The 20,632-nt window shown below is 34.0% G+C and overlaps 2 protein-coding genes across 3 annotated transcripts; one reads left to right on the top strand and one right to left on the bottom strand.

Annotated features, from left to right (window-relative positions):
* Nucleotides 1-7,875: 7,875 nt before the first annotated feature.
* Nucleotides 7,876-9,180, bottom strand: LOC143069723 (uncharacterized). The gene is made up of 2 exons (XM_076244494.1): nucleotides 9,029-9,180; nucleotides 7,876-8,149 (listed from the first exon to the last, which is right to left on the bottom strand). Exons 1-2 carry the CDS (start codon nucleotides 9,149-9,151, stop codon nucleotides 8,063-8,065), a joined length of 210 nt encoding a protein of 69 aa, XP_076100609.1. The 5' UTR covers nucleotides 9,152-9,180; the 3' UTR covers nucleotides 7,876-8,062.
* Nucleotides 9,181-9,298: 118 nt separating this feature from the next.
* Nucleotides 9,299-17,663, top strand: LOC143069722 (D-aminoacyl-tRNA deacylase 2-like). Of its 2 annotated transcripts, none has more exons than XM_076244492.1 (3): nucleotides 9,299-9,498; nucleotides 16,167-16,236; nucleotides 17,033-17,663. In XM_076244492.1, exons 1-3 carry the CDS (start codon nucleotides 9,385-9,387, stop codon nucleotides 17,344-17,346), a joined length of 498 nt encoding a protein of 165 aa, XP_076100607.1. In that variant the 5' UTR covers nucleotides 9,299-9,384; the 3' UTR covers nucleotides 17,347-17,663. The 2 variants fall into 2 exon arrangements, with proteins under 2 accessions (XP_076100607.1, XP_076100608.1); XM_076244493.1 differs by lacking the exon at nucleotides 9,299-9,498 and adding an exon at nucleotides 10,399-10,512.
* The last annotated feature ends 2,969 nt before the right edge of the window (nucleotides 17,664-20,632 follow it).

Raw genomic sequence — 20,632 nt, 5'->3', positions numbered from 1 at the left:
TTTAAGAAAAATCCCATGGACATCATTTGTGTTAAGATTTTTTAGGGGGTCACATAGATGCCAACCATTATGATTTTTACGTAGTTTTTCCGATTTTGCGATAAAAACTACGCTGTTACGGTCAAAGTCGAATAGTTACGGATTACCAATCATTGCCGTTCAATTTTGTAAAACGCGGATTTGTATCATTACTTTTCCGTCCTGGTCCGGTATTTAGAAAAAGCCAATGTAATGCTTCCGGTTTCTCGGAAGTTATCAACCTATTGTTGAGTAACTAACTGTCTTCCAAAGGCAAACTTGCATTTTATGAAGGAGCTTTCCCCCTTTCTCTACTTCTCCTTGACAAAACGAAAATGTACGAGTCGAGAACATCTGAACAATTAATGAATGGAATACATCATGTACATACTACAGACAACATGTTAAACAACAAATTTTAGTGCACATCACTTTGCAACCACTCGTCAGTAATTTTTATTGGTAAATGCACATTTATAAATGATTACTGAAAACTTTTAAAAAATACGGAAAATTTGATAGTTTGTTACTGATTGTGTCAAAAGGGGGTTGGCATCTATGGGGTCATACACCCTTCAAATCTATGTTTGATATACATTTGTTTGGTGCAAGTAAAGATGGTTTTAGGGATCTAGGTTTTAAAGAAATCTTTTTTTTCAATCAATAGAATTTTTTTTACTCGGGTACAAATTAGGAAGTGAACACTTCATTTCTATAAATGTGTCTTTTGGTCTCAACTACTGATGTTCAACTTCAAAAACAAACCAATGAAATGAACAGAATAAATATTAACATTTCTTAAAGACTTGGCTTTTAAATATTTTTTTATTGTAATATTGAGTAGAAATGTTTGCAGACTCAAGTAACTTATTTTTGTCTTTTTCTAGTAAATTAAATTATTTAGAGTATGTGCAGACTGTGGGTTCTTTAATTATCATTACTATCAAGTTTTTTGTGATTTGTAAATTTGCCAATGTCAATATCTGATATAGTGGTTTTATCATTTATGCTTCCCAAAGCGACTTAAAAGTATGCAATAAGTTGAGGCTTCGTTACATTTGGGAAATTCATATATTCCTCAAAGCTAAGAAATTTGGTAGCCCAAGGCACACACTTGTTTTCCCCTCTGTTATATGATAAACATGTGTTTGAAGGTTACTTATGGGTTTACAGTTTATGTTTTTGGTATGGATTAACGTCTGTATGGGGAACAAGCTAGTTTTCATGTCAATTCCGTATTGTGTGCTCTCTCCCATAATTTACCCTTAAAATACATTGGTACCAAAAGGGAGAAGAAAAACAGAAAAATGTATACACAAAGGGGTGTAAAGTGTAAATTGTCAACATTATAGTTAGTGTTTGTCGACAGTACTAATCCAGATGTGTGTGATGACATTGATAAATTGAACTATCTGCCTCAAAACAATACCTGTTATGTAATTGTTGTTATACAGCTAGCTAGGTATTTACTGTTTGGCCACATCAAGTTAATATGTAGATTTTCATTCAGGGGTTTATAAGTATGAGAGACTTTTTTGATGTTTCAGGGAAAAACAGAAAAAAACTTGATATACATTTGAATTTGAGGTGTGTAATTGAGTAAAACATATCATAGTTAAATTTATGGTGAAAGTAAAAAGTTTATACAAATTGGAAAAATTTGTATTTTTTTAATTGTAAATTCAAATACCATGTCAAAGATTTGTCAAACAAATGGCTGAATATCAGATAGATTGAAAAGTACTAAAATGTAATCTACTAAATAATTTGAAGTGACCATAATTGTTTATTTATAATGTTTGCTATGCCACTATTCATTTTTTCCTCTCACAAAATTATCATTTTACACCTTGTTGCATAGCTTTTTATATTTGACAAAATACATTATTTTGTATTCATTTGTACTTGTTAATATTGGCAATGTCTGAAAAATTAACTGTTTCAGTATATCATTTTATACTCTGATAAACCATTTTACTATACAGACTTAAAATTTTAGTTCATATTGGGGTCCTTGTCCAAGAATGTCAGTCTCCTTCAAAAAGAAGGCAACGACTTTAATTGAAACATATTAAAACAGGATAAAAACATGATATGTACGTTGACAGAGAGAAAAAAATATTTATACTAACTTTTAAACATGGCAAGCTTGGTTTTCTGTTGGATGCTAAAAATGTATACTTTTTTCAACAATGTTCATTTATTGTATTGGTTATTGTTTTCGGATATTATGTTTGATAATACTGAACATGGAAATGTGGGATGTTAATTTTGAAATTGGGAACATTTTACTTGAGAATTTTTAAATAAATACTAATTCATTTTTCCTAGGACAGAATTTGTTTTGCAATTTAATTTGATTGTCAAAAGGAATACATATGGACAGATTCAGACAACAAACAAGTTTTGATTGTTTAAGGTACATTTCTATAGAATAGTCTTTTTAATTTGGAAAACAACCAGCTGTAATATTCCAGTATGAAATTAATGTTGCCCAAGTTATGTTAAAACTGTTAACAGTATATGATACATGAATGAAGAAAAGATGAATTGCCAATTTCCACTGTATTTTTTTCACACAATTTGGGATTTGAAACTTAATTCTTTTTTTTTAAATTCAACTTTAGATATATCCTTAAAGTTTAAATGATATTGTTAGATATGAAAATTTTTGAAAGGCACCTGAAAAAAATAATAGTTCTAAACTTGTATCTGATACAGAGATTTTTGACTTACAAACCCTCACAAACCATCATTTGATATTTCCATTTTATCAATGAACAATGTTATGTAAAAAACCTCAAAGTTCAATAAAGCTGGGATTTTGTAAAAAAATTTAAAAATGTCTTAGTGTGAAATAAATTCAATGGAAATCTTTTTCTTTTGACAGGAAGTATATATAATTACTGTAGACTAGTTAAGATACATTCTAATCTGATTTGTTGTTATAAAGTTTTGTGTTTTAGTCATATATATGATGTACGTGTGTACGAGAACCTGTATGGGTATATGAAAATACAGAAGGTTTCAGTAGAGGCTTTTAGCAAAAGGAATTAGTTTTCTACATGGAAACTTTATATGTTCAACTTCCAGGTGTTTTAATTTTTTCAACTTGATTGTTTTGAATATATCTTTCGTAAAAAATCTGTTTATAATAGATGCCCAAATACAGCAGCCCACTTATCAATTGAATTCAAATTAAACTGTATATTAAAGAATTCCACTTGTTATAAATGAAAACATATAAATACATGTTATGATAAGGTCTTTTATCCTCAACAACAACACGCTTGAACCCCATTTTAATTAGATATTTTCAGGGGAATAACAAATTAGCATTACTTACTGTATAATATTGTCCTAACAGTGATCATGTCATCCAGTGTTATTATGTATTTAGAGTCACATTGCCCCAGTAGGTGATGGCACTAAATCATTGTTCTATATAATTTGAAGAATAAAAATGAATTTTGATTGACTTTTGACTTTTATTTGGTTTGTGTTTTTTTTCTTCATGAAAACATGAAGCTATGGGTATCCATCGGTGAAACAGCAAAACCACCATTCCAAATAAAATCACTGAAATAGGTTGAGACGCATGTAAAGTTTTGATTTAAGAACTGGCCTTCACAATATATTAAGCAGATATTTATTCTGTACAAGTGTTTTGGAGAGCAAATGATAACATTAGCTACATGGGAATGTTCAGATCATACACTAGTAAAAAATAAAATCACAAAAATACTGAACCCGAGGAAAATTCTAAACAGAAAGCCTCTAATGAAATGGCAAAATCAAAAGCTCGAACACTTCAAATGTTAAAATCAATATACGCAATTCATGAACAATTAATCTTGGAAAAACCTGTGAATATCTTAAAGGTCCCGAGAAGCATTTTGTATACTCTAAATAAAGGTAGAGGTTGGTTACTTGGGGGAAAGCGGTCATTCAAATGTGTTGTATACTGCAGTGAAAGGCAGAGGTTGCATACTGGGGGAAAGAAATCATAGTGTACCCCCAATGAACGACAGAGGTTGAATCCTTAGGGAAAGATGACATATTGTATACTCCAGTGAAAGGCAGAGGTTGAATCCTTAGGGAAAGATGACATATAGTGTACTCCAGTGAAAGACAGAGGTTGAATCCTTAGGGAAAGATGACATATTGTGTACTCCAGTGAAAGACAGAGGTTGAATCCTTAGGGAAAGATGACATATTGTGTACTCCAGAGAAAGACAGAGGTTGAATCCTTAGGGAAAGATGACATATTGTGTACTCCAGAGAAAGACAGAGGTTGAATCCTTAGGGAAAGATGACATATTGTATACTCCAATGGACGACAGAGGTTGAATCCTTGGGAATATATAGTTATCAAAGGTACCATGCTTAAAATGCAGAGGTTAGATCCTGGGGGAAACATTTCATATTGTATTATCCCTTGAAAGGCATAGTTTGAATCCTTGGGGAACGATGTCATAGTGTGTATTCCAGTAAAAGGGAGTGGTTGAATCCTGGTGGATGTCATATTGTATTCTCGGGTGAAAGGCAGAGGTTGAATCCTGGGGGAACTTTCATAGTGTGTACATCAGTGAAAGGTAGTGGTTGAAATCCGGGGGGGGGGTGTCATATTGTATACTCAAGTGAAAGGCAGAGGTTGAATCATGGGGGAACGATGTCATATATAGTGTATACTCTAGTGAAAGGGAGTGATTGAATCCTGGGGGGATTTCATATTGTATACTTAAGTGAAAGGCAGAGGTTGAATTCTTGGGAAAAGATGTCATATTGTATACTCACATGAAAGGCAGAGGTTGGATCCTTGGGGGAAATGTCATAATCCAGTGAACGACAGAAGTTGTTATTCTGGAAGGAAAATGTCATATTATTGTATACTTCAATAGATGACAGAGGTTGAATCTTTGGAAAAAGATGTCATATTGTATAATCCAGTGGACGGCTGATGTTAAATCCTGGGGAATATATAGTTATCAAAGGTACCATGCTTAAAACCATCTTGTGATGGCGTCCGTAAAATTTACGAAGAGATGATTTCAACTTCACCATTTTGAACTCTTGGTTTAATGAAATATCGTATTAATTGGGAGATATATACCCTGCATGCAGATGCTCCTGGAAGGTTGCTACTTAGAAATGGAAAGTTCACAATTGGAAAGCTGAAATCAATTCTTTTGTCGTAAAGTTTTGTTTTCAACCGACCCTCATTGTCTAGATGTAAGTCAAGATATGAGGTCGACTTAACTGTATCTGTTGTATCCTTTATCTCTAGTTCGATGGGATAGATGCGTTCAACATAGTTACCAAATTTTGAATAATTTAGTGAAAGAACATCATCTATATATCGGAAGGTAGAGTTAAAGGATATTGCTAACTTCTTATCTTTCTTCCTATATGAAGTCAGCCCCATAATAACAAAGAAACAAGTCGGAAAGAAGAGGGACACAATTGTTTCCCAAAGGAATGCCGACAGTCTGCTGAAAAACACGTCCTCCGAACGTAACAAATATGTTGTCAATCAAGAAATCAAGCATCTTGATAATGTCAGTTTCAGAGAATTTTTTGTTTGAATCAGAGTGATCCGTAACAAAGTAGAATTTACCCTTCCCTAATACAAGATACTTGTATCTACGTTGGCCATTCTTTTTTATGAAACAAAGCAATACCAACTCTTTCAATTGGTCTTTTAGTTTGGAATGTGGAATACTAGTGTAAAGTGTAGAAAAGTCAAATGTTTTAATACTATTCATTGCAAGATGAAAGAGAGTTAGATTGTATGTATTCTAAAAGATCTTTGGAATTTTTAAGTATCCACATCTGATTCACGCCACCTCTAGAATAGGCTGTTTCACAATAACTTTGAAGCCCGTCTTTAATTGATGAGATACTGAATAAGAATGATGTAAAATTCTTCTTCCCGGTTTACAGGTAGATGCATGTTTAAGCGGGCGTATGACATTTGCGCCGATTTTTAAAATTTTCATTCTTTCATTTGCGCCGATTTCATTTTTTCATTTGCGCCGATTTTATATTTGCTCCTAATTAGATTTACAGGTAAGTTAATACTTGCACATGTACTATACCATTGGTAAAATCTGGTTATAAATTTTGTTCACTTAGGTTTAATAAATAAGTTAATTTTGATTGCGCACTAGAACGAGCCAAGGAGTCAATTCTTTAATCATCGACGGTCATACATATCGGAAGGTCAGTGTCCTGAAACATAAAAAAAATCATATCTTACTGATGTACCATAAAATCGTGTAAAGCTAGAGTCACCACGGATTCAGCTGATGGTCTGACTACTGTCAAACCACAGAACGACCATAACCATGTGGAAGATGATCGAAAGACAGAGACTAAAGAACTACGTGTACGGTCAAGGAAAAAGTCTGAAGATGTATCTAGTAGGCCTTCTTCCACCACCCCGTGGTGAGCAGGGGACAACAGTTATATACATGTTATGATTGACAATTCATAACATTTGTACAACTTGCTAACGGAAGAGGTATATGATGATAAATGGAAAATAACATGACTTGGATAGTGAATTGTATCACAAGCTCTCATACCATATATTCTTATATAAAATTATATTCACCTGTAATTTACCTGTAAAAATATCGGCGCAAATGAAAAAACAAATCGGCGCAAATGAAATGCAGATTTGCGCAAATGCAAAACGCCGGTTTAAGCATTTTCCGAGGGATAAAAAACCCCCAATGAATAAAGATCCATTCATGTCTGTACAACAGTTCCCTCAAGTGTTATGTGTTCAATGGTCCGGAAAATACATGACAACTTTGCTACTAGACATTAAACAGTCAATTGTTTCCATCATTGGTGTCAAGTATGGACGAACTTCCAAGAAACTGTTAAGCCCTCTCCATGTCTATGAAGAACATCATAGGCTTCCTCTTACATCCAGCTTATTTACTTTTCACACGTTGTACGTGACCTGGATGGAGAGTTGTCTCATTGGCACTTTACCACAACTGAAGCTATTATACGTCAAAGTGTTCCCCCTTCAAGGGTGACCGGGCAATAGAAATATGGTTACTACAGATCTTCGTCCAGCTGGCAATAGAAACCCTTGTCAAGTGGGCGTCCATTTGGCTGTGCGGGAAGTATAATTACGAGTCGAGGTCCAGTCAGGTACGTTAAATCATCCGTTGCCTCGTGTAGAAAGAGAGCCATGCTCTCTGCATGTTTAGAATCCTTTTAACAACTCTTGAAGGGATACGTTGCAAAGCTTAAAGTCTGGCCCTATCCCATATACCCTCATTCTCCAGTGGTAGTCTAAGCAAATACATCGACCTTCATGCCCGGACAGCCTGTATTATTGGACCTACCTTTGAATCTATTGTAAATTTGTTTTCGGCCTTACACAATTGACAATTATCAAAATAGAACGAATAACAACACCTTTGTTACTGTGTTTTTCTTTAAGTTAATTGATAGAGGACTAAGGCAGCAACCATTTGATTTTCTGGGGGGCTATGGATTTTTTTCTGGGCAAACTTTTTTTTTCGCATGTGGCGAAAAACAATCTATTTTTTTCACGACAAGTCGAAAACAATTTTTTTCTTTCAATTTTAGCATTACATATAGCATGTATAGTGGCAGCTGAATCAAAAACAAATTATTTTTTCTCTCCAAAAACTGGAAACAAACTTTTTTTTCCAAAAAAATCCATAGCCCCCCCCCACCCCCACCCCCCAGAAAATCAAATGGTTGCTGCCTAATGCAGATACATGATAGTACACAACAAATACAACAACTGTACTTTCTTGCACATGTACATGTATAATCAAAACAAAGGCTAATCATGACGAATTGAAATTCATTAAACAAATCTTTTTTCTTTTAACAACAGGGAAAGGTATCTTTTATTTGTCATTACACAAGTTACACAAAAGGTAGATATGGTTCTTCTAAGTATCTTGAATATCACAGATATTTTAATCTTCATTGTATATTTACGAGGATTTATTGTTCACTTGCAAAGACACACCCTTTCTCAAAAATATTAAGATGATTTCTTTTCCATACATTTCCTGAATTCTGTGACCTCTTTTTGACATTTCCTCCAATCATTATGTTCTCCCATACAATCCTGTAAGTATATCATTGAAATACATAAAATAAATCATGAATTTTAATTACTATAGAAGTCTTTTAGGAAACCGGAATGACTTTCCCCTTCTTTTTTTTTGTAACTATTCAATCGTCGCCGTTGTCAACATAAATGTGTACGTGTATACTTTAAAATATATTTTTTTTAATATAGTATATTTCAAATATCAATATCTTTGTCAAGCTTACACTGAGATTTATAAAATTTGACAAAAAGACAGTATCTGAAACAGAGTTTCTAAGATAATTATGATTCATGTGTCTGAACGTTTCTGATAAATTGAATATACTATTTCCATGATTGAACTAAAAACTAACTCGATTAGAGCATGTCTAAAAATATGAGCATGATATGAGAGGAAAATCATCATCGGAATTGAACACTCAAGAGATATTTTTTTTTTTTTTTTACATAGCAGCAATCTTATCAAAATAAGTTCTCATCACTTGCTCCTCGATTTTTTATATGTCGCCGTGTCCACGGCGACATACGACATATAAAAAATCGAGGAGCAAGTGATGAGAACTTATTTTAATAAGATTGACATAGCAGAAACCGTTGACAGTAAAAAAAGTTGTTAACGATTGTTTGATCGTGGCAAGGACGTATAACTAATATACGTCCTTGATCGTGGTAATAAATCTTAAGTGGAAAACAAATAGAGGGACGGCACAAAACATATTTTCTTAAGCTTTACATCGGATACAATATTATATACATTACCAGTACATCGCAGTGTAGCTTTATTTAAATTAAATGTTGGGGTTTGGTAACACCTGTTACATAAACAAAACATGCGAAGTTAGATTAGTAAACTTAATTAGCGCCAATTTAATAACTGTAAAAATTATGAGTTACCTGTACAAGATAATGTAATTCTTTGCATCCAGTTTTTGTAAGCATCTTGTCCACTGGATCTTCTTCCTCGTCGTCTTCTTTTGGCTTTGGTCGTGACCGATCGTGTCCCATGGGCGCAGACATCTTGAATACCAAAATTAAATATTCAGCTCCGATATTATTTTTTTCCGATTTCAGTATTTAAAGATATCAAACACATCGCTGAAAGTTCTTATATTGACTTCTGTTGAATATTAGATTAGTCGAAAAGTACACTGGGTACATTCAGTTGTGTTTTTCGCTTATTTGTATACTGAAAGTCAAATTGTACCGCAAGTTCCATAATTTCGCAAATCCCAAAACCGTCTCATCGAGAAATGAGTACTGAAAAGTCTGAAGACAAAAAAGCCAGAACTGTACTTCAACAATGCTTGTCAGCACGACTGCAAGTTCAGCCAAAATCCGACACAGAAGAAGCACAGTTTGTTGAGGTGAGCCAAATTATAGATTAGGCTTACTATAGTTTATGGTTTTTATAGTTTCAACATTGCCGGTTCCACTACGACTGTTTAAACTCAGTGCTTTGCTATGATTTAGTCTAGTTTGAAAGCTCAGTACAAGCTGTTTTTGGTTCTTAATTGACCAGTGTTGTTATAAGCATCATTGTCTCTGATTTGTTTTACCTACATACAAATAAAATTAATATAATACCAAGTCATGTCGGAATGTGACAGTTGTTATATCCATTAGCCGTTTGATGTGTTTGTGCCTTTGGTTTTGCCATTTGTTTATGGACTTTTCGTTTTCAATTTTCTCGGAGTTCGGTTATTTTGTTATTTTACTTTTTGGTTAAGGTATGGAAGAATTATAAATTTCCTGTGGTTACAAGGAAGACATTCAAGTTTTGTACAACCAACTTAAATTAGAACTTTGGCAGGAACTAAACAATCATAGAAATTAAGATTCGAGTCGAGTACATTGATGTATCCCTTTGGGAGTGCTCCTGAGAGAGTAGGAAATTACCAGTAACAGTCGAACGCACCTGCCACGTGCGGGGTTCGAACTCACATCATCGGGATGACAGATAAACATGTAGTAGCTGACCTTTTGACACCACTCTGTCACTAAGGACCACAGCAAAATAAGAAAAGCAAAAAAACTGCTTAAAAAAGGAATAAAATTTGGACAATAGCAAAATTCTCATGTACCATGAATGGGTTGAACATTGTCTCGTTGGTTTATACCCCTTTTGCATGTTTTCAGTTTCATAAAACGACCAAAGAGCAGATCCAATACCTTATGTTACAAAATAGACAATAATGGCTGTGTTTTCACCAAAGTATTTTTCGTCTGTGCTGTTGGAAAAGTTTTAAGGTTTGGCATCAGTCTGGGATGTAAAAACAAATAGGAGTTTGATAGACATTTTGTTTTCGTTCCTGCAGAAAGTGTGATAATAAACTAAATTGGATTAAATCTTTTAAATTCCCATGTACAGTCTCAGACAGGTAACATAACTGGGTCGATGCCTCTGCTGGTGGACTTAGTCCTCGAGGGTATCACCAGCCAAGTAGGCATGCAGTACCTCGGTACTGGCATGAAAATACGGATTTTTTTTGTGTTATTAAAATTTGCTGTTACAAAATGTTAGAAAATTATTATAAATTAAGGAATGTATCTCCCTCATGCAAAGCTCTGATTCCTTTCACGGATTTGGCTATACTTTTTGGACCTTTTGGATTATAGCTCTTCATCTTTTATATAAGCTTTGGATTTCAAATATTTTGGCCACGAGCATCACTGAAGAGACATGTATTGTTGAAATGCGCATCTGGTGCAGGGAAATTGGTACCGTTAATGTTATAACAACTATATTAAATTTGTTTCATAAATAAAGTAGCTCAGTGATAAAGGGGTTGGTTGGGAGGGGCAAAATGAAATTGTGTCAAAATTTTGATGGGGATCATGCAGTAAAAACAGATGGTGTTGTAGAGGAACTTTAATGGACTTAACTTGAATTAAATACTCTTCATTCACAATGATATCATAATGAATTTTTTTTGCTGATATATCGTTTTGTATTCCAAATTCTGCATAATGTCTCTATCTTGACAAACTTTTTAATCTACAAAAAAAATCGATCTCGACACTCAACTTTTGCTGTTTCTAGTCTCATTATTCCGTATTACGCAGCCTGTACACAAGCTCTGATTGTTATTAAGTAATAAATTTTTGCCATACTAAAGACACTAAATGGGACCGATATTCCATACGAAGAGTTCTAGTCAACCTTTAATAGCTGCATTGACAACCTGACATATACACGGCTGGTAATCTACACACGCAGAACATTTGGTTCTGCAATGAAAACCGTGAGAGGATTTTCCGGTTGTGCTTGAGTGGAGTACTTGTCACCGCTTCAAACGGAATGTACATTTCTAAATCTTAATTTTCTTATTCAACTGATCAAAATATTGAAAATCAGAGAATGCTATGCTGTGGTGAATACTTTAACGAAGAGATACATGTATCACTTACTGTTGTACGTAGAGTTGAACTCCTACAAAATCAGTTGCCCCACGAGAAATTGCCTAAAAAAGTGACATTTCAACTTTGAAATGGTTCTATTTACAGACCTACAAGTTCAAATTTAGTTTTTTTTAGGGCAATGGGTATGAATGTTGTTTTTGGCGGCGTGAACGCTGTCCTGTGTTGATAGACGTCTTAATATTTCCAAAAACTACATTTTTTCATTAAGTCATGCGTGAGGGGATCGGTTCTGATTGAGGACATCGTAAATGCGTGAGGGGAAGTACAAATTATATCTTTATATTCAAGCTATGAGTCGTAGAAATTTACCTAAATTAGGCTACATTGTTCATTAAAAAACACAGAAAAGTTTATGAGATTGAATTATGAAATAAATTGTGGGAACCTAGGTTTAATAATATGTTTCACGAAGAATAAAAACAAAAAATGTTAACTTGTCAACAATAACCAAAAATACTGCAGAGATGTTGGGGAGTATCTCATTCGTCTTGATTCGTCCTTTTCAAACCATTAAACAATGTCCAAAAACAGGTCGAATGCAATGTTGTTTAAAGGAAAACGTCCACTCTGTACTAATGAAAAAAAATCAAATATCTTTCCCTTTTCCCTACGTCTGAGAGTTTATCTAAAGCACTTTAAAAACTTTATATTCTTCCTCAAGGTCTTCCATGTGCTCTTTCTCGTGGTCTACTACGTGGTCTTCTTCTATGACTTCTTCGTTGTCTAATACATGCTCTTCCTTATGGTCATCCTCGAGATTATCTTGGCTTTCATCGATGTTCATGAATAACATATATTGTATATCTGCCTTTTTTCGAAAATTTTGTGATTTTGGGTGAACATATTACGTCTAATATATATAGGTGTTGAGGTTTTGATCGGCGATATACTTTTCTTAAATAAATGTGGTGGTCTCTGTGACGTATATTTGACGACAGGATTACTCCCAGAGGGTTTAGTTCGCTTCGAAGGCGGGGATAACTTGTATCTCCATGACTATTTGTAAAGAGTCGATTTTAGTCCTCTTTTCCTTTTTCCTTTGAACAATGGCATTTTCTGAAATTGAACAAGCAATTAATAGTTTGATTTCATTGAATCAGTAATCAGTTTACATCTATTAAAGTATAAGGATAAATCTGTGCTTTTTAATTAGCATTGATCACATTTATTGAGTCAACAAAAGTCACAAAGTCAAAAAATTAAAAAAAATGTGTGTCCTTCCCCTCACGCATTCACGATGTCCTCAATCAGAACCGATCCCCTCACGCATGACTTAATGAAAAAATGTAGTTTTTGGAATTATTAAGACGTCTATCAACACCGGACACGGTACATGCCGCCAAAAACAATATTTATACCCATTTCCCGAAAAAAAAACTAAATTTGAACTTGTAGGTCTGTAAATAGAACCATTTCAAAATTGAAATGTCACTTTTTTAGGCAATTTCTCGTGGGGCAACTGATTTTGTAGGAGTTCAACTCTACATACAACAGTGAATGATACATGCATCTCTTCGTTAAAGTATTCACCACAGCATAGCATTCTCTGATTTTCAATATTTTGATCAGTTGAATAAAAAAATTGAGATTTAGAAATGTACATACCTTTTGAAGCGGTGACAATTGCTCCACTCAAGCACAACCGGAAAATCCTCTCACGGTTTTCATTGCAGAACCAAATGTTCTGCGTGTGTAGATTACCAGCCGTGATATACTGATATATACGTCAAGGGTATAGTTGTCACTTGTATTTAAAAAAAAAAAAAAGTTTCATGTGCGATTCAATTTAAATCAAGGGGAAATCTGTATCACGGAAATGCTGCCCATATTCATGATATTGGAATATACACTCTCAAGGAATAAAAAAGAAAATCGAATTATGGGAGCCTGATTTTTTTTTCAGACCATAAATAAAGTCCTCCGTAGTTATAGCCATGAATTTAAGGTTTATTGTTGGTGGTTAATCGCCACTTTTGGTCTATTTCGCGGCGGTCAGTTTTATGGGTGGAAAAGCTGGAGTGCCCGGAGAAAACCACCTACCTTCGATAGGAAAAATGATAATGCTAGTCAATTAAGATGAAGTCGAGTGCACCTGCAAGAGCGGGGTTCGAACTTACAACCTCAGTGTTGACTGGCTAATTATAACAGTAGTAGAACTACTTAGAACACTTGGCCACCGATACCCCTATCAGCTAGGCAAGATCTACAATATGGCTGATGATCGTCTAACAATTCCTTATTGGAGTTATTTCCCTTTAAGCCTCGGTCACACCTTACCGGATAGCTCAAACGGACGCCTAATGGAAAACTTTCTTTCAATCCGTTCATGTCCGTTAGACGTCTGTTCTTTCCGTTAGACGTCCGTCCATATCCGTTGCATGTCCATTAAGCGTACGTTTTATCTGTCAACGTCCGTTCTGTCCGGTGGAAAATTTTGAGCATGTTCAAAACTTTGAACGGACGTCCAACGGATAAAATGTCCGTTGATTGACCGTTAGGCGTCCGTTTTGTACGGTACTCGTCCGTTTCGTTTCCGTTTTGTATCCCTTACGTGTCCGTTGGAGGTCTGGAAGATAAATTCACCAACTGACTTCTACCGGACGTTTAACGGATAAAACGGATGTTGAATGGATGAGAAACGAACTTCTAACGGACGTATAACGGATAAAACGGATGATGAACGGATCTGAAACGGATAAATGCCAATTGAAAATTTCGCGTCAGAAATGCCAATTATTGGTATGTCAGATTTCTTAATGTTCATGAATTCTTATTATTCATAATCGATCTTAGAGTATTGGCACGTCTTCACAATCAAGCAGTTCTTATTTCGACCAGACACTGCCCTTAGAGTATTGGCACGTCTTCACAATCAAGCAGTTCTTATTCAGACCAGACACTGCCCTTTGGCGGAATTTTGAAGAACAAACCAAACCAGTTACACAGAAACATTTTGAATATTTATGCGATTTACATGTATTATTATTGTCGCCTTTGATTTTTCCGTATATCTTGTTCATCCGTTTTATCCGGTACGCTTCCTTCCGTAAGGTGTCCGTTTTATGCGGTACTCGTCCGTTGGATGTACGTTCGACATCCGTTCTGTCCGGTACGTGTCCGTTTCTCGTACGTTGCATATCCGGTGTGTGTCCGTTATGCATCCGTTACACGTCCGTTTTATTCGGTCAGTACATCAACGGACTCCCAACGGATAACAATTTTGTCAACGGACAACTTTTATTTTCAACCGTTAGGCGTCCGTTCGTTTTGGTAAGGTGTGACCGAGGCTTGAATGACGATTTTTACTTATTTTTTTTTTCATTTTGACTTTTACGTTAAAAATAATATTATAAGACAAAAAAACATATCTTAAATCACATTTTTTTATACGACCGCAAAAATTAAAAAAATTTTGGTCATATATTGGTATCACGTTGGCGTCGTCGTCTGTGTCGTCGTCGTCGTCCGAATACTTTTAGTTTAAGCACTCTAACTTTAGTAAAAGTAAATAGAAATCTATGAAATTTTGACACAAGGTTTATGATCACAAAAGGAAGGTTGGGATTGATTTTGGGAGTTTTAGTTCAAACAGTTTAGGAATTAGGGGCCAAAAAAAGGGCCCAAATAAGCATTATTCTTGGTTTTCGCACAATAACTTTAGTATAAGAAAATAGAAATCAATGAAATTTAAACACAAGGGTTATGACCACAAAAGGAAGGTTGGGATTGATTTTGGGAGTTGAGGTCTGAACAGTTTAGGAATTAAGGGCCAAAAAGGGGCCCAAGTAAGCATTATTCTTGGTTTTTGCACCATAACTTTAGTATAAGTAAATAGATTTTTGTCCGAACAGTTTAGGAATAAGGGGCCCAAAGGGTCCAAAATTGAACTTTGTTTGATTTCATCAAAAATTGAATAATTGGGGTTCTTTGATATGCCGAATCTAACTGTGTAGGTAGATTCTTAATTTTTGGTCCTGCTTTCAAATTGGTCTACATTAAGGTCCAAAGGGTCCAAAATTAAACTAAGTTTGATTTTAACAAAAATTGAATCCTAGGGGTTCTTTGATATGCTGAATCTAAAAATGTACTTAGATTTTTGATTATTGGCCCAGTTTTCTAGTTCATAAGACCATATTCATTCTGTGTCCGAAACCTATACTGTGTCAACTATTTAATCACAATCCAAATTTAGAGCTGAATCCAGCTTGAATGTTGTGTCCATACTTGCCCCAACCGTTCAGGGTTCAACCTCTGCGGTCGTATAAAGCTGCACCCTGCGGAGCATCTGGTTTTATCAGCAATGCAATTTCTACTAACAAGTCAAAGTTTGTAGATATAGTTAGTAGGCCGTCACTCTTTATCAGAGTGATTGTTTTTAACTGATGTTTTTTGTTTTATCCTTTTTCTGGTTTTGAGTGAAAACTAAACAGGCCTAATGATCAGCCATACAAGATCAACAAAATAGATTTTTTTTCATGAATTCTAATCTAGTTTGCAATGTTGGAGAATGTTCTTTGATGAATATGCACATATTCATAGGTGAGCCTCACAGGCCTGTTTAGAGCCTCTTAGTTTTAATACCTTGTAATTTTTTTATTTATTATTTCATTAGATTGGAAGAGGTTTGATAGTGTATATATGCTTCCTGAAAGGTTCAACATCCGACACAGTGTCCAAAATGGGTAAATATCATTTAGCATAAAAATGGTTGACATGCTGTGGAAAAAACTGAAAAATAGAATTCTCTAAATGTACATAGTGTACCAGAAACAGAAAAAAATAGACGAGACCTTAATGGCTTTGCCGACTTTATTTCAAAGAGTTTTCTCGTTATATAAAATGATTTAAGCAGAGACCTACTATAGATTTCTTACACATGGTCACACTTAAAAGTTTCCCATATATATTTTATTAATGCACAGCAATATATTACGAGGCCCATCCTTCAGCCTTGCCTATATATATGAAACTTTCGTTTTTTACTAACATATAATGTTACAGTTGAAATTAGAGAGTGCAATTAGGCATACACATGCTTTTAAAATAAAAATATGTTGTTCTTAGTCTGATGATGCATGGAAGTAAAAATAAAAGGTCAATAGCATACTTCTTTGGTCTGAATTTTGCATAACTGAGGACTCTTTTTGAAATTGAAGATCATTGAAGTAAAAGTATTTTTATTTATGTGTTACTTGTTGAGACAGAGTATTGCACGACCGTTGTCACTGTGCATGCTGTCTACCTGTCTTTGCAGAAGGTGTTGACTGAGATTTTTACATTGTACACAATTAAGGTTGTCAGGTACTTTCATTAGATTATATTTATGAAGTGTATTTAAATCTCAAGCAACTACAATTATGGACAAAGGAAGATAACTCCAATTTAAAAATTACTTTTAACAATTACATTATTGATATTTTTAGAACAGATACTAGATTCCTATTTTTCAATTATGCACTTGTCTGATTATAATTTCAGTTAAAGCAGCATTAAATACCAGACTTAGTGCAAATGATGAAGGGAAATTAGTATCCATACTAGAACTACCAGGAGATGTGTTGATTGTACCACAAGCAACATTAGGAGGTACACTGAAGGGAAAATTGATGCAGTATCATAAAAACATTGATAAAGAGGAAGGCAAAAAACTGTATGATGAATTTGTGCAATCGTGTAATGACATAGTTAAACAAAACAATCCTAATGTTTCTGTACAAAGTGGTACATATGGTAACAGACAAGTGTTTAGGACAGACACCAATGGACCATATACTCACATGATTGAATTCTAAGCATACCTTTGTTTTGAATATATGTATTGAATATTCATGATAGATGCTGAAACAAAAACAAATTGGTGACATATTCTCTGTAGAATTTTGATTGAACATTTGAATTGAACATTAATTTTCATGGAATTAGAAAAAAATCATAGTGAAGTGTCACTGGAATTTTTTTCAATTGTGATTAGAATAGAATTTAATGAGATTAACATTCTAGCAGAGGGTAAACTTCATTAAATCAGATTTTTTTTTAAGGACAAGAGTGGAGGTGTAAGAGAATGTATAGTTTTATGATTTGTTGTTTTTTTCATTAAACATTAAACCAGTGTTTGATTTTGACACGGTTTGCAACAAAAAAAATCCTTAAAAATCCTTAAAATTTTAATCTTCAATTATTTTATTCGTATATAGACTTTTTCAACATTGTATAACCTTTTGATTCATTTTAAGCCAATGAAGCAATGACACAGCTGACTTTCAACTGAAGAAGTAAATCTCTTATGTATTGTAGCCAATTTTAAGTTAGTGCAAACCCCGGGTGCAAACGCTATTTATTGAAAGATATTTATTATTTATTCTTTTACTTATCTACATTGGCTAGAGGTATAGGGGGAGGGTTGAGATCTCATAAACATGTTTAACCCCGCCGCAATTTTGCGCCTGTCCCAAGTCAGGAGCCTCTGGCCTTTGTTAGTCTTGTATGATTTTAAATTTTAGTTTCTTGTGTATAATTCGGAGTTTAGTATGACGTCCATTATCACTGTACTATTATGCATATTTTAGGGGCCAGCTGAAGGACACCTACGGGTGCGGGAATTCTCGCTACATTGAAGACCCATTGGTTGCCTTCGGCTGTTGTTTGCTCTATGGTCGGGTGGTTGTCGCTTTGACATATTCACCATTTCCTTTCTCAATTTTATTATCTTTGTCAGAAACATCAGTATTGTGGGAAATGTCCTTTTATCTTTCTGTTTGTGAATTGCTTACCAAAGTTATTTAGATTGAAAATCAAATATCAACAAAGTTTATAAAGTTATAGTACTAATTACTGAACGTTACTCTATTTACAGCAGTGGCAGATCCAGAGAGGAGGGGTTTGTGGTTAGAACCCCTTCTTTTTTTTGGTCAATCGATGCATTTGAATGGGGATGTAAAGTAAGAAACCCACTTTTAAAAATGGCTGGTTTTCCCCTGTTCAGTATTAACTGTTTCGACTACCAAAACATAAAAACACTACCTTCAACCATTTTATTAAAATATCCATAAATTACATAACATTTATAATAAATATCACAGATGATGACTAATACTCTAGTTCAGGGAAGCAATGTGCATGTGCAAGATCGATCGTGATTTTGCGTTATCGACTTATTAGATACGAGATTTGATAAACTGGGGGCATTATCAGTTTATTGATTTACCAGATCGGCATCGTTATTACTGTAGTCATATGCATAATTTATTTTCACATGCTATGGCAAACGAAAATATATACAACATATGACAAATAAAAGGCAGCAGAGAACAGAAGTTACAGCGTATACAATAATATTATGACATTATATGTGATCTAATTTTCCAAGCTGCTGCATTTGAATAAATGCATAGTTTTACTGTCAGAGATTTATAATAAATTAACTTACTTGTGCCGATTTGGCCAAGAATAGTAGAATAAATATAAAATTCTATGCGCACAGATCTATACGTTGGACATGATAAAACAAAATGATATTCGTCTTCCAAAACATTCATATTGCAACATATACAAATTCTATTTTCTCTTTGAGTATTCAGATAACGACCAACTTCAACATTTAATCTAAGTGTGCCGCTACGCAATTTTGTTAATATAGATACATTACAATGAAAATCTAAGTATCTTTCAAAAACCAAATACTACTTTATATCGTTTATAAATACAAAGTTTGTTACATTCTTCTAAAGCTGAAGATTCCACTGACATATTAAAACAGACTTTTTTGACTGTTATGTTAATTAATCTTAATTACAAAAGGAACGGTTAGATATATGTCACCTGACTATGAATGTTACCTTCACGCAAAAATGGACAGATTCATGCTGTGATGTTCACTTAGCAGATCGTCTGTATATTCAAGAAGTTACAGGTGCTATTTCATTACCATATCTGAGGAACTGATCTTAGGTCATAAAAATAAAAGTCAATCAACACCTAGGCCATATGGTATCATAAAGTTTTACCTTAAACTATTAATCTCACCAGGCGACAGTTAGAGACAATTTATATACCCTTAATAATCGTAATCATGTTCTGACAGTTAGGTACCATCATGACCATTAAAATATATGTTCAAAATGCTAGCCCTGATTGCCTGCGTGTATTTACAAAAATGTTTTGTGCTTAATTCAAATGCATCGGATATTGACAATTTTTGAAAGGAGGGGGAGATGGGTCGTTCAGCATTTTATTTTGTTATATTGTGAAGCATACATAATATTGTATACAGAACATCTAGTTAATTCCAATATATATGTCAGAGTGAAGACATTTATATATCTTATAAGTGGGTGCGGCTTTTTTGCTAAGATTTTAATTCCATATGACGATCTGAAGCTGTTTGATTTTATGGGAACTTTATATTTTTATTATGGTTTGAACAAGGAACGTATATACTGTACCAAGGTTTAACGGTCAGATTATTTATACAATATTGAAAACATTACATTTATGAAGCCATGATGTTTATTTTTTATTGAATACATCGCATATATAATATCATTCATTACGACTATGTGTTATGACCAGCAACAACTTTTTAAAAAGCTTCGTCTTACATGACAATCATATGGTTTAGATTGTTTATCTATATTCACCCTAAAAAAGGCTAAAGAGAATAAATTATGTAGTGTCACCATTGTATGCTATACAGTTTTGGCAATTAATGCCATTACGCCAGCATGTTTTTGGAAATTATTCTCAATCAACAAAAAATTATATTTCTGCACATAAACTTCTTCAAAGATCTTCAAAGTTCTTAACAGCTTCCAGGGACTTGAAGGACCTCGTTCCTTCTTTATCAAACATTTCGTTTTGGCTTTTTGCAAGCAGTAATTTCAATTTTCTTTTCCAATTTTCTCACGTAATTTTTAAACACTATGTCCCGAAATTTTTCAAAATATTACTTATTTTACTTTATTACACATAAGGTGGTAGACCTTGGTTCAGGGAGATAACTCTTTAATTCAGTTAAGCGTTTGTAAAAGTCAAGTTCATCAATGTATTTTAAGCATTTCCCTGAAACAGATTGAAAAAAAT

This window comes from Mytilus galloprovincialis, chromosome 3 (genome assembly GCF_965363235.1).
Source record: "Mytilus galloprovincialis chromosome 3, xbMytGall1.hap1.1, whole genome shotgun sequence".
Classification (NCBI taxonomy): domain Eukaryota; kingdom Metazoa; phylum Mollusca; class Bivalvia; order Mytilida; family Mytilidae; genus Mytilus; species Mytilus galloprovincialis.
The sequence above is the reverse complement of the archived record's forward strand: the minus strand, read 5'-3'. Positions and strand labels throughout refer to the sequence as shown.